A 14,979-nucleotide genomic window follows, 5' to 3' on the forward strand; every position below is an offset into this window, starting at 1 on the left:
CTCGCTCTCACTAATCCTTAGTGGAGTCGCGTTCATTCGGACTCGCGCTCACTTCTCTCAACTGAGCTTGCGCTCATTCGGCCTCGCATTCATTTCTGTCGACTGGGCTGAAACTCAGTCGGACTCGCGCTTACTTATTTTATTGAGCCTCGGGCTCACTCAGGCTTGTGCTCAATTATTCAGCCGGACTACGGCTGAGCCCGAGTGCCGAGCTCACGAGCGTCGTGCTCGCTAGTTTGGACACATATAACAAAAGCAGCGCTTGCATAGTCCGCAATGCATATCCTTTACCAAAGCAAACATTAAGGAAATAGTTTGAGACTAATCTAGCAAAGTGCACTAGCTCTTGCGCTGAACCTGACACTTGCCTGGATCGCGCTGACTTGCAGTATTTCAAACTTTACTATAGACTTCATCTTACTGATGATTCTTGAAAGTCAGTAACATATTAACAAGTAACACTTCCCAATTGTAACACTCCGATTTTGACAATATTTGGCAGGTAGATACTACAAATAAAACAAACGAATAGTGTTTATTTTTTAAATTATCTGCTTAGAAACGGTTTTATGGCGCAAAAGCCCCCACAAAAGTTTTGGAAGTTAATGTTCGATAGGCAAAAAGAAGTGGACCGAAGTGAACAAAATTGTGCACAGATATTGTAGACGAAGAATGATTATGTGTTTCGTATTTTCCTAGAAAAAATGGTTAGATGTTACAACGGACTCCTCCAAACCTTTGATCACGAAATATCAAAAGCGCTAATAACTGTATGTCACATGTTCAAAGGACATGAAGAATTGCAACGAAACTTTGTGTAGGAACAATAAACAAAAGTAAACGAATACTTTTTTTAATTTTCTGACAAGAAATAGTTTTAGAAGGCAAAAGCCCACACACAAAATTTTAAAGTTGACGACCGAAAGGCAATATGAAGTGGAGCGGAATATATGCCACGCCATTGGTGAGGGTGTCATGACTACGTGGAGAGTGCAACGGTGGTTTAACAAGTTTAAGGATGGTGACGAAACACTCCAAGACGCACCACGTCCCGCAAGACCAACATGTACAAAATGAAGATCTTCAGGCAGCAATTGAGGCAAACAGTAGCCAGACATGGGAGAACCTGAGATTACAATTCAGTGTCAGTGGAAAAACCATTCGGCAGCACTCCAAGAAATTGGGAAAAACTGCAAGTTGGGTCGATGGGTCCCACATGATTTGACTCCGGGAAAAAAGGCAACATGAGCAGACACCTGTGTTTCTTTGCTGTCTCGCCTGAGAAAGGAGCCATTTGTGGACAGGATGTTGACATTTGATGAGAAGTGGGTTCTGTACGAAGCTCCACGGCGCTGTCGTCATTGGTTAGCATCCGATGAACCGGTTCCAAAATAGCAAAAACTGGCACTGCATCAAAAGAGGGTCCTCCTGTGTGTTTGGTGGACTGCTCGCGGCATCGTGCATCGGAAGCTGCTACCAGCTGGTCAGAGCATCAATGCAACTGTGTACTGATAGCAGTTGAGCCGTGTTCAAGAAAATCTCAAAGCTCTGAAGCCAGCATTTTTGAATCACAAAAGGATCCTCCAGTTACAGCATAACGCTAAGCCCCATGTGGCTATGATGACTCGGGACACCATTCTACACCTTGAATGGGAAACACTATTGCATCCGCCATAATCCCCGGGCATTGCACCCTTCGATTATCGCCTGTTCCATTCCTTGGTCAGTCACCTTAGAGGACTCAGATTCAAATCCCTAGTAGATGTGCAAAATGCACTTGATATTTTCTTCGCTTCACGGCCCACCAAATTCAAACGCGATGGAATCCATGGCCTTCCAGAACGTTGCAGAAGGTCATGGATGGTGATGGGGACTATTTTTAATCTTCAGGTACGTCTTACCAATGTTCCAAGGTTGTGGGTGAAAGAGCGACAGAAATTTCTTGGTTACCTTTATATGCTGAAAATGTATATTGCTATCAGATTAAATGAAAGTTAATTGCCTTACTCTCTGCTTGGTTAGCTTTCTATCGTTATAAACAATATGAATAACTTAGCCAGCTACACGTCAATCATTGCAAGCCTCGACATAAAGGCAATAATTTTTAGTAATAAGTTTTCTGTTTCTCTACAAATACCTTGTAAGTTTCCAACACAATCAGAGTAATAATATACGCATTATAAAATAAAAGAAAGCCATTTCTCACGGATCTGCTATCCATAATATTTAAATCAATGTTCGTTTCTTTTAAGCCTCACTTCCAGCAAACAATTAATATGCATGTCTACTTGTTGTGTGGATTGCTGTGGTTATTATTTATGCAGGTACGCTTAATGACAAGGCCCTATATTCTTACGTTTAATATAGAATTCATGTTTCTAAATGTGTTGTTGATATACACAAACAAATCGATAAGTATATACAATTTAATTACCTTTTGCTGTTGAAGAAAAGTGGAACAGTTTGATCCAGAAACTTTGATGAACGTTGAAAACACCTGTATGGTTTAATTGGCGTGCAATACCTGGGCTATAACTGTTGTAGGAGTCTTGTTTATGCTTTTTGTGTTTTAGCTTAGTCATGTTTCATATATTGTTTCCCGTAAGCGGATGTTATGCATATAATTTTGCTGTGTGTAGAACCAAGATCAATTCTCACGAGGAAAGCGATTCAAGTGTGACACAAAATTGTGGACGAGTTTATGCGCAAACGAAGTGCTTTTGTGTACAATTAAACCCATTAGAGCGAAAAACCCTCGATCTCAACAGTTCCGGAGATATAGAGGAATAAGGGGAAGGCTGGTGCTCCGATATTTTGCTAATTTTTGAATATACAGCACTAGAGCAATTAAATAACTAACTAACTCTATGGCCTATGGAACCCGGAGGTTCAGTGCCGCGTTCACAAAAGCTCTCCACTAACTTCTATCCTTAGCTAATTGCATCCAGTTTCTACTTTGTATTTCTATCTCTGCGAGATCCATCCTAATATTATCCTCCCATCTGCGCCTAGGTCTTCCTAATGGTCGTTTTCCTATGGGTCTACCAGTCAAGACTTTGAAAGCGTTTCTACTTTCTTCCATTCTTGCTACATGACCTGCCCACCTAAGCCTCCTAGACTTGACGACCCTAACAATGTTGGGTAAACCGTATAGTTCCTCGTTATGAAGCTTCCGCCATTCCCCATTCTCGTTCCTCTTGGGTCCGAATATTCTTCTCAGGATCCTGTTCTCAAATACTTTCAGTCCATGTTCTTCCCTCAGAGTAAGCGACCATGTTTCGCAACCATACAGAACAACAGGCATGATTATCGTTTTATATATTTTAAGCTTCAAATTCCTCGACAGAATTCGCGACGACAAGAGATTTTGAACCGAATAGTAACACGAATTCCCTGCTTTTAGTCGACATTTAATTTCTTCGTGAATATGATTTTCGTCTGTTAATATTGATCCTAAATATTTGAAAGTATCCACTTTATCAAAAGTATTATTTAATATTTTAACGCCTCCACAATTTGCCGTATTACGGTCCCGACGCACTTCCATGTATTTAGTTTTCTCTGCATTTACTTCTAAACCCATGTCCCTGCAAGCTTTTAATAAGATCTCTGCATTTATTTCTACTGTTCTCCTATCATCCCCTATTAAATTTACATCATCAGCATATGCCATAACCTGGTGAATGCCGTTCAACTCTAGACCTTGGTTGCTATCTTTGATTTTCCTTTGACGTATTCCAGCACAAAGTTAAATAATAGTGGCGACAACGCATCTCCTTGTTTCAGACCATTTTCGACGTGGAAGCTCGTGGACAAAAATTTTCCTACCCAGACTTTACTTTTGGATTCATTTAAACATATCTTAATTAATCTAATTAGCTTTCTCGGTATTCCTAGTTCTATAAGAACGTTGTATAATGTTTCTCTCCTAACCGAGTCGTAAGCCTTTCTAAAATCAATAAATAGTTGATGTACCGGGGTATTGTATTTCCACTTCTTTTCGAGTATTTGGCGAATGGTAAATATTTGGTCGATAGTTGATCGATTTCGCCTAAATCCGCACTGATAATCTCCAATAATTTCATCTGCGTATGGGGTCAATCTTGCTAACAGAATATTTGAAAGGATTTTATAGGATGTTGACAGAAGAGAAATGCCTCGATAATTATTACAGTCAGTTTTGTCGCCTTTCTTGTGAATTGGAACAATGATTGACTCTTTCCACTCTTGTGGCAATTCTTCCTTGTTCCAGATAAGGAGAATGAGTTTGTGTATCTTGTTCCACAATTTTTCGCTTCCAGCTAAAATTAACTCAGTCGGAATTTCATCTACACCCGGAGATTTGTGTTTCTTAAATTTCTTTATAGCGGCGATTGGGTTCGATTGGGTTCTGGAATATACGGTTCTGCTGTATGTATATCCTTTTCTCCACGCACATTAGTTTTTGGCTGCGTGTTCAGCAAATCGTCAAAGAAATCTTTCCATCTATTTAAGAGGCTATTCGTATCAGTGAGAACTGTTCCGTCAGATTTCTTTAAAATATAAGCACGAGGTTGATAGCCTTTCTTAAATTCGCTGATCCCCTTATACATGTCCCGAATATTTTTATTTTTACTATTATCTTCAAGTTCCTTAATTTTAGCTTTCAAAAAATCGCGTTTCTTTGTTCTAAAAGTTTTGGAAGTTTCCCGCCTGAATCTGCGAAATTTTGTGTAGTTATTTCATTCGGATTTTGTAGCCACCGTAGTTTTGCCTGTTTTCTCTTCTCTGCTAGTTTAATGCATTCTTGGTCGAACCATGGTTTGTTCCTACGTATTTCCGCGTGTCCCAATTTTTCTATTGCTGAACTTTTAATGCTATCTCTAATTTCAATCCAAGTATCCTCAACACTAGTGCACTCCGAGTCTTCTAAAACCGAGAATCTATTCGAAACTTCAATCTGGTATTCCTCTCTTACCTGGCTCTCTTCTAATTTCTTTAAGTTAAATCTCTCCGTTTTCGGACATTGAGTATTACCTTTATTCTACGATAATCTCTCTCGTATTCTCGCTGCTACCAGGTAGTGATCAGTGTCACAATCAGCCTCTCTAAACGACCGGACATCAATTATGCTAGATTGCCTTCTTCTATCTACTAAAACGTGATCAATTTGATTATGTGTTTTTCCGTCTGGTGATGTCCAAGTGTATTTATGAACGTCGCGATGTGGGAATTTTGTACTCTTCACGATTAGGTTTTTGGATGTTGCAAAGTTCACGAGTCTAACACCGTTGTCATTACTTTCCTTATGCAAACTTTCGTTCCCTATAATCGGTTTGAAAATATCCTCTCGTCCTACCTTCGCATTGAAATCCCCTAATAGAATCTTCATATGGTATCGCGGGAGTTGGTCCAATATCCGTTCCACTTCTTCGTAAAAACTATCTTTTATATCGTCACCCTTATCTTCAGTTGGAGCATGTACATTTAAAACAATAATATCACACCACGTCCCTTAAGAGTAATAAAAGGAAGTCTGTCAGTAACAAATTCAACCCGTTTAATTGCTAGTAATATTCGTTTGTGAACGAAAAACCTTGTTCCTAACTGGTGATTTTTATTTCCTTCCCCGTAAAAGAACGTAACATTTCCGGAATTCTCAGATCCATTTCCTTCCCACCTAACTTGCTGAACTCCTACTAACAAGTAAGGGACCATATGGTTGTCGCGCAAATCAGATGCAGATATACGCCATCTGATTGAGCATGAAAAGATATGGAGAACACAGAAATTTAAGGTGCTAAGGGCGATAGGGAGCGGAGCGAGGAAAGAGGAAACATTGAATGTCGGCAAAATTGGAGAAAGTCGGGAATGACGGGAAAGGTTAATTCGTGCAAACAAGGAAAGAAAGTTAACCAAAAGAAAGAAACTAAACACGACAAGGGCATCAAGGACGAAGAAAGATCATAATCAGGGTTGCCATCCAGATCGCAGTGTTGCCAGCGCTGCATAACATTGATATGGAAGATATAGCACAGTATAGCAATTCATGCACAAGGAAAAATATTAGTAACACAAAAGACGATTGAAACGACTCTGTACACGTGCGTAAAAAGGTTTAACGTAGTCGTGAGTGAATATTACACCCGCGTGAATATATAAATGGAGGAAAATAGAAAACAGTGCGCACCATTTGTAGTTTAATTGCAATTGACGTAAAGATCACGAATGAATGCGTGGTCAACACACAAACATTTCTCGCAGTGAGCATAGCGGATGAAAGCAAGCTGGTCACACGCGTCTCTGCAGCATTCCCCTGTCAGTCCTTTCTCAAAGCAATATGCGGAAGGTGTTTCAAACTGTCCAGGATGTTCATTGGAGTAGCCACATTTGAAAAACGCAAAGCGTATCATCTTTTGGAATCACCTAGAGGAAAACTGGTAATGGACAAATGACTGAAGGCTGAAAAAGTTCTCACGTTGTCACACATTAATACTGGAGAACACTAACGTATCTGTGATGAACTTCACCATGTTTTTGAATGGACGAAAGAAGAACACATCACCAGGTTGTATAAGGCCTATACATTTCGGGGGAATAAGCTTTTTGTAGAATTAAACACCGTTAGGAACTGTCATGTTGTAAAGAGTGTCATCCTTGTTTGGAGTCCAGGAGTCAACCAAAAGCAAAACACGATCCTTACCCTGAAGATCGGGCCACAAAACTTCTTCCAGGAAGATTTGCAAATCCCGGATCGAACAGAAAAGGTTCGGATCCCTCGTCCTTTATACGTCATTATCATCCCATGGAAGGCAATAGCAAACCACCATGGGTTCATCCAGCCTAGGAACCTTCAGGTCAAAACCTGCCTTCGGGCAGAACACCGATCATCATCATCATCACCATGGAACGATACTCCCAAACGCTTTGGTTTCCGTGTACACCCTTCACTTTCATGTTTATATTTGTCCTCCCTCATGTGCATTATTCACTCACGACTATTGTTAAACCTTTTTACGCATGTGTACAGAGTCTTATCAATCGTCTTTTGTGTTACTAATATTTTTCCTTGTGCATGAATTGCTATACTGTGCTATACCTTCCATATCAATGTTATACAGCGCTAGCAACACTGCGATCTGGATGGCAACCCTGATTATGATCTTTCTTCGTCCTTGATGCCCTTGCTATGTTTAGTTTCTTTCTTTTGGTTGACTTTCTTTCCCTGTTTGCAAGAAATTAACTTTTCCCGCCATTCCTGACTTTCTTCAATTTTGCCGACATTCAATGTTTCCTCCTTCCTCGCTCCGCTCCTTGTGACCCTTAGCACCTTAAATTTCTGTGTTCTCCATATCTTTTCATGCTCAATCAGATGGCGTATATCTGCATCTGATTTGCGCCACAACCATATGGTCCCTTACTTGTAAGTCCATCCTGTATTTCTCTAACTCACTCGTTACAGATTTTAACGCGCCTGCCCTATAAAGACTTCTAATATTCCATGTTCCAAATCTCATGTCCATTTTCTTTTGCTGATGTCGTGCCAAGTTATCTGTCCTTGTCCGAGGCTTTTATGAATGTTTCTGAACAAGTACCTTTTTTTTACAGGATGAGGGTGTTAGCCTTACCCAAACCCCCAAGCTGGAGGACCACTCCTAGTCGTCTGTCCGCGACTGCTTATTCAGTATATTCGCAGCTAACCTCTATATCTAGAGGACTTCCCCTCGATCCGCAACCTGAGGGCGCGCCATGCCGTGGTGACAGGAACCCACGTTACACGGAGAGCAATTAAATAGTCTTTTAAAAATGAATAATTCCTTCATCCAGGAAAATGTAGAAATATGTTGCCTTAGACATGTGGGTTACAAAACCGAAGAGTCCATAAAAAATTCTAGGGGAAGAATGTTGTGGACTGGGAAGGCGAAAATACCGGAGTTCTATTGTTGCCTGAAATAGGTGTGTCAGATATCTATGTTCATTTTTCTTGGTACACTGAATCGAATAAAAGTATCATCAGTCAAATTGGATGAAAAATGTAAAAAATGGTGGCCGTCCGAACTTTCCAAATACTTATAATTTCTACAATTACTAACCGATCGGAACTGTGTGCCGGCTTTCATTTTTTAAGTTGAAGATACTATTTTTGCTTATTGATCCATACATTGCGTTTTAATATATGTCACACAACTACAGACTGTCGTACTTACGTTTGCAAAAAAACTTTGTTTATGATTCATATTATTTAATTTGTTTTTTATAGTACTTTTGCACATAATATAACATTGTATTTTTGTTCACTCAATAACGTCTCTGTTCCTTTGGCAATGTAATTAATACATTTTATATCACCTTTTCTCATTTTCTATGAACTAACGACATGATATATTAGCATGTAGTATCATACAATTTTGTTCTTCGTTTCAATGACGTTTATTATTTCTTAAGCTCCTTCTTTTTCCGGCCCCGGGTAAAGGCAACGCCACTCACCTCAACATTCAACACCACTTTTATTCCACCCTGGTGCATCTTTCTTAACGTTTCAATGCAATTTTCAAACATATTCACTCCCAACATAGCCGAAAATTCGCAAAATATCGAAGCACCAACCTTCCCCTTATTCCTCTATATCTCTGGAACAGTTGCGATCGAGGGTTTTTCCTTCTAATGGGTTTAATTGTACACAAAAGCACTTCGTTTGAGCATAAAATTGTCCATAATTTCGTGTCACACTTGAATCGGTTTCCTCGTCAGTGGAGACAAAATAATATGTCTATACCTAGTTTCTCATCTTGAAGCAATTGAGACCTAAATTACGTCAAAGTAGATTTTCGACTTAAAAAATTAAAAATAACAGGAATGGAAGCTATTATGTCGATTATGTTACAGAACTAAAACAGTCATCTGGGCTGCCAAATTCTTTCGTAATGAGTAAAGAGAGAATATTAATTTTAGGTTTTAGGAATTATAATACAATGCTTGCAATTCAACCAGTGATTAATTGCATACAACACGAGTTTACCAGTAGGGCATGCCATCTTAAACAGGAAATCGAGAGTGGGGCTCTTGGCCTCTTCGACAATATTAAGGTCACTTTTGGAGTGTCACGAGACAGTCAACATGTGAAAAACGCCATATTTGTTCACGTATATTGATGGAATAATGAAGCATTCAGTAATCCTTATTCTTCGCCAGAATGTATTTGATTAAGTCATCGAAACCATAATACAAGTTATCCAAATTGGATTGGACGAACCACATGGACTCCCACGGAAACTCAAACCTCTGCAAAGGCATGTAAGGTTATTATTGATATATAGGTGTTTTCTTTATTAACATCTTACTCTTATTGAAGTTATAAGTATCTTCAAAGCTAGAATTAGCGGTATTCAGAATCCTTTCAATTTTAATCTAGTAAGCATAACCGACTGCAGGCGGGACAGTAAGAGCAATTGCCCTTCTCTAAATTTTGAAAACAAATTCATTCCTTCGAAATGCACGTCAGATTTGCTTGATCATATACTGTAATACTTTACATATTTACTGCAGTTAATTAAGGTATGTAACGTTTGTAAATAATTGTATTTTACATCAAATATTATGTCTATCAAGATGTTTGTGTGTTGGTGACTTTGTGTGCTGAATTTAGTTCTTTTATCCTCCTCCTCATGTAAAAAAAATAAAAAGACGTTTGTGATTGTAAGAATTTTAGATTACATTATCTTTTAATTAATAAAGTTCAAGTATAATATTTTAAAATTACAAAACGAAAAACAAATAACAAATTCATCGTATTTTAACTTTATGGTAATTAATATCAAATATATATATATATAAGGTTTGTAGAAAGTAGTCGACTGAAAATATGATAGTGGTCCAGTTTCTTACGTCTACACTGTTGAAGTTGAACCACATTCTACTCTACGACAAATTTTCTCCACGAAAGGGCAATGCAAAAAGAAAAAAAAACTACCAATGGGTAACTTGCAACAATTAAACAATTATTCTTATATTCCTACATTCGACGAATTTAAGAACGATAATGAATTCATTCAAGACAACATAGAGATATCTACAAACCATAAACAACCAGGAACTCAAGCGAGCTGTTGAGACCATTAATTACCAAAATGTGAAACATTCTTATAAATATTAAGTTTCAATGCCATTTGTCAATAGTTCCACAAGCCTGTTTGAAGGCTTGGGATTCAGAACATCTAGCAATATATTTTTTTATTGTTTAGTTAGGAGAAGAATACGTTTGCAGGAGGATACTGGTGTATAACAAGAAGTATATAATAGAGATGTTCACTGGATATCAACCAGGTGAAGTCAGACGATAGAGCCGACGTTTCAAGAACTGACATCGTTCTCGTCTTCAGGGCGATTATACTGAGACCAGTTCGTGTGTACTATATATAGGAGAGGTAAGTGGGGGATCTTAAGAATCCATCTCTCTGATTGGATGGTCTATAGCTTGACGCTGATTTGTCGTATTCATATGCTTTCTTTATGACTGGTGTCTATATCTGGCTGAGTTGAAATCCTGTATCCCTGTTGATATTGTTGGGTTCTAGTAGTATGGCAAGAGATTCTTGAATTATCCTATCCCAGTGGCTTGAGTTCTTTGAAATAATTTTAGTGTCTGAAAATAAAATTCTATGTCTTTCCGTTATACTGTGTTACGCCAGGGCTGATTTCTCCTGATAAAACAGCTTGATGTATCTCTCATGCTCCTTGCATCGATGTTCTATTGTTCGTCCTGTTTGTCCTATGTAAGTTTTCCCGCATTTGCAGGGAATGCAGTATACTCCTGGTATTTTAAGACCCAAATCGTCTTTAACTGGACGGAGTAGTTTTCTGATACATTATGGCGGTCTATGTATGGTTTTGATGTGTCTCTTCATGATTCTTGCAAATTTTTCAGATAGTTTCCCAGTGTAGGGCAGGACTGCAATGTTGACTGGATCTTCAGATTCTGTGATGGTCTTTTTTACTGGAAAGCTTCCTTTTCAGGACCAATCTAATATCATCTTCCTTGTACACATTCTGCAGTTAGGTATTCTGCTGTGATTTATGGTGAAAGCTGTTTCCATTAAGATAAAGGTCGGTGTGGGTAGGTTTTTTGTAAACACTGTGGCCCAGACTTCCATCAAGTGTGTGACGAATGATTATGTTTGGAAATGGTATGCAGTCTTCTGTTTCTATTTCCATGGTAAACTTGATGTTGCTGTGTTGATTGTTGAGAAATTCAAGAAACGATTGCAGTGCATTTCTCCCATGAAGCCAGATGACAAATGTATCATCAACATACCTATAGAAACACGATGGCTTTATTGGTGCTGATTCTAGTGCTTTCTGCTCGAAGCTTTCCATGAAAAATTTTGCCACTGCTGGTCTCAGTATAATCGACCTAAAGACAAGAACGATGTCAGTTCTATCGGCGGACTTCACCTGACTGATATCCTGAGAACATCTCTATAATATTCGCTGCCAGGAAAGCTTCAATTCTTATTTCAAGAAGTATATTTTCTACCAACTTTAACAGCTTCACCTTGATTTGTTAGTACCACTAAACCTCGCTCTTAAATATAGCCATCAGTAAATCAACAGAAAGTTGAGATGTGTATTTAATGGACTACTCTCCGTAAAATTCATTGTAAACTGCTTCTGCTTGGTCAGATAATCAATGAATTTTTTCTTACTCGCGTCAATCGGAATGTTGAGTTGATTTTGAGTTTAACATCATTTTCAGAAGCGTGGCTATATGAGATGAGACCAACTGATTAACGTGGAATCCGAACCACATTAGCTCTTGTCGGGTATCAAATCCGAGTCTCCCACGCCAAAGGTGCGTACGTTATCCGCTTAGCCACGAAGGAACTCCCAATTGGAATATGTGAGCGAAAAATTGAAAACCATTGTGATTTGTACAAATGTTATTCCGCTTTGAAACAATGCGAAGGCATTTTTACTAACCTTGTCATTACTAAGGACTTCGTACGGACAACGATTTCTGTGGATGATATTCCGTTGAGTTCTCTCACTTTCCAATTCATAGTTTCCGCAGCATAAGCAGACATAAGCCTAGTCTAGACTTAGTCTAGCAGACACAAGTTAATGCTACTAATGTCTGATTTTTCAGTACATCATACTTAATGTCATCATCATTTCCTTTCCTAATTTAGAATATAACATAACATTTTGAGTATGTAAATCATAAAACTAAACATCATGAAATGATTAATTCCTTAACGAAATGAAATTTCTTACAATTCCCATAAATAACATGATTTTCTCATGTTGATTTAGAGTTTAGCGTCCCTTCAGCAGCGATTCTATATCAGATGGACTTACAAATAAAATTGGAACCCTAATCACATGAGCTCCCAATGTGAATCGATTCCAGGTCTTCTGCATAGAAGATGCATACGTTATCGATATAGTCAGGAGGGAGCTCTAAGATTTTATTCAAATTTTATTAGAAAGTAGAAACAAAATATGTCATAATGCCTCAATTTTAATATCGTTAGATAAGCACATTTCCTATATTTTGTAAGAAGAATTTAATGTTTTTAGTAAAATTGTTACACTCTCTTGTACCTTTTAACGTCGTGACTACTGTCGAAGATATTAAAGGTGAGAATTTAAAAAAAGAAAAAGATGATTCTACGTGTCACTTTTTTGTGATTTCTCCCAACCAAATTTTGCGGAAAAGTTTTGACACAGAATGTTATTGACACATTTTGTTTTCGCATCAATATATAATCAGGTTTTATCAGCGGTAGAATTGTTTTAGCTATGGATGCTCCACTGCAATAAGATGGTTTCCAATTATGTACAATCAATCATATTTTGAAACATAAAACAATACAATTAACTTCTCAATATACTTTCGAACAAAATCTTAGAATGTTTTGTCTGATTAATTTTATAGGTTTTGCCCCCACTTGTAATTTCTTCTGACCAAACCATCTTTCAAAATGAGATGATAGTCTTATTTGATCACCTCCATGAAGAATATAACCCAAAAAAGTAGTGATGGCATATATCTTGCAGCCTAACACTGTATTCATAACTATCATATATCAGAGTGCCCTCATTAAAAGATTAGATTTCATCCTTCAAAAATTTTTCACATAATTTTAACGTGTGGTCCCTGGGCCATAGTTAAAGAGCTATGGCATTGTCATTAAACATAAGCATAAAGTCAAGATTTAAAAAATTTAGATAGGTAGAAGTCGACAAAAATGATTTAATTCCAATGAAATATGCAAATTATACAAATCATGCAAAGTTATATTTCTGATTTTAGCATAAAGGACATTACTCATATAGAAATTAAATTGAAGGATGTTTACTTTTCTTCTACAGATCTCTGTTGAATCCAGATTTCTAAGAACATGTAAGTAACATACATATCTCGCAACATGTACTGCTTATGTCAGCACACTTATCTGATAAATATTGAATAACTCTTTTACTATTTGTAGCATCACTTTATTTACTTTGTAATGTATACACGACTCCAAACGTGCATTAATACTTGTAATTCTTCTTTTCCTGCAGTAGCAGGCAACTCAAAAATGTCGGCGGTTGGGTTGCTTGCGAATTCGAAAGGCGTTGGACCAAACTTCAATTCTGTAACAAATATATCAGTGTGACAAACTGCAATTTAAGATAATAAAACAAATTGTTAAGAATGACAATTTTATTATCGTGACGGAGTGAGATGACATCAAAAGTTACAAAATGATCTTACTTAAGCAATTCAAACAAGATGAATGGCAAGAAACCGATATCAGAGGAAAGCATTTCTCTCCTGCACCCCCAGAAAGGAATCTCATAAAAACAAAAAGTTACATAATGTAAAGTTTTAATATAAAAGCCCAACCCAAAATTTTGAAAATTAACACCCGAAAGGCAAGAACAACTGAACCGAAGTGAATGAAATTGTGCACAGATATTGTAGACATAAAATGAGGGAATACGGGTTTCGTATTTTCCTGGAAAAAACGGTTGGGTGGTGCACAGACCCCTCCAAACCTTTGATCAAGAAATATCAAAAGTGATAGTAACAGTATCTCAGATGTGTGTAAAGGACATGAAGAATTGCAACGAAATTTTGTGTATGAACAATAGGCAAAAACTAAACGAATACGTTTTTTAATTTTAAGGGGAAAACGGTTTTCAAGCAAGAGCCCTCGTCCAAAATTTTGGAATTTAACCCAAAAAGAGAAGAAGAAGTGGACCGAAGTGAATGAAATGTGCACAATTATTGTAGAGGTGAGATGAGGGAATACGTGTTTCATATTTTCCTGAAAGAGAAATAACTGTTTCATGGACCGAGGCGTTGAGTGGCTGGTGGAGTGGACCGAAACGAATGAAATTGTATGTAGATATTCGATATGTACAATATGGCCTCTCGTGTTTCACAAGTGTCTTGTCTCCATCCGATTTTTTTTTTTAATTTGGCATATCAACTACAAGCACAAACAGTGTAGCGTATGTTATAGTATTTAAGGAGGCACCTTTAATATTTACAATGTTTTTGCACATAAACAAGAACAAGTGTCGATTTATGTCCAGTTTGCTGTTGATCTGCCAAATTTGAAGCAAAACGGATACGGACACATGAGGAGCACGAAAGGCCTTATTTTACATACGGTCTATATAATATCTATACACAATTTCATCCGCTTCGGTCCACTCCTTCCTGCTCTATTACGGAAATATTTATTTTTTTCGGATGGGTCCTAGGTCCCAAAACTGTTTTCCCGCAAAAATTAAAACAAGTTTCATTTATTGTTTTGCAAATTTTCCCTATACGAATTTCGTTGCAATTCTCCATGTTCTTTAGGAACTTCTGACGTATGCTTATTTGCACTTTTAATATTTCGTAATCAACGGTTTAGAAGGTCCGTGACTCACTCAACCGTTTTCTTTTTCAGGAAAATACGAAACCCAATTATCTCATTTTACGTCTATAATATCTGTGCGGAA

At 37.7% G+C, this 14,979-nt stretch overlaps 1 protein-coding gene across 1 annotated transcript in view; it reads left to right on the plus strand.

Moving 5' to 3' along the window:
* The first annotated feature begins 2,247 nt into the window (after positions 1-2,247).
* LOC145683032 (uncharacterized) overlaps positions 2,248-14,979 on the plus strand; it is a 123,639-nt gene continuing 110,907 nt past the window's right edge. The window contains exons 1-2 of the mRNA XM_081754389.1: positions 2,248-2,324; positions 13,351-13,381. Coding sequence (XP_081610515.1) covers positions 2,277-2,324; positions 13,351-13,381 — 79 coding nt within the window. The 5' untranslated portion in view covers positions 2,248-2,276. The remainder of the gene's footprint in view (positions 2,325-13,350; positions 13,382-14,979) is intronic.

Source organism: Thermobia domestica, chromosome 4, assembly GCF_964235325.1.
Source record: "Thermobia domestica chromosome 4, izTheDome1.hap1.1, whole genome shotgun sequence".
Lineage (NCBI taxonomy): Eukaryota > Metazoa > Arthropoda > Insecta > Zygentoma > Lepismatidae > Thermobia > Thermobia domestica.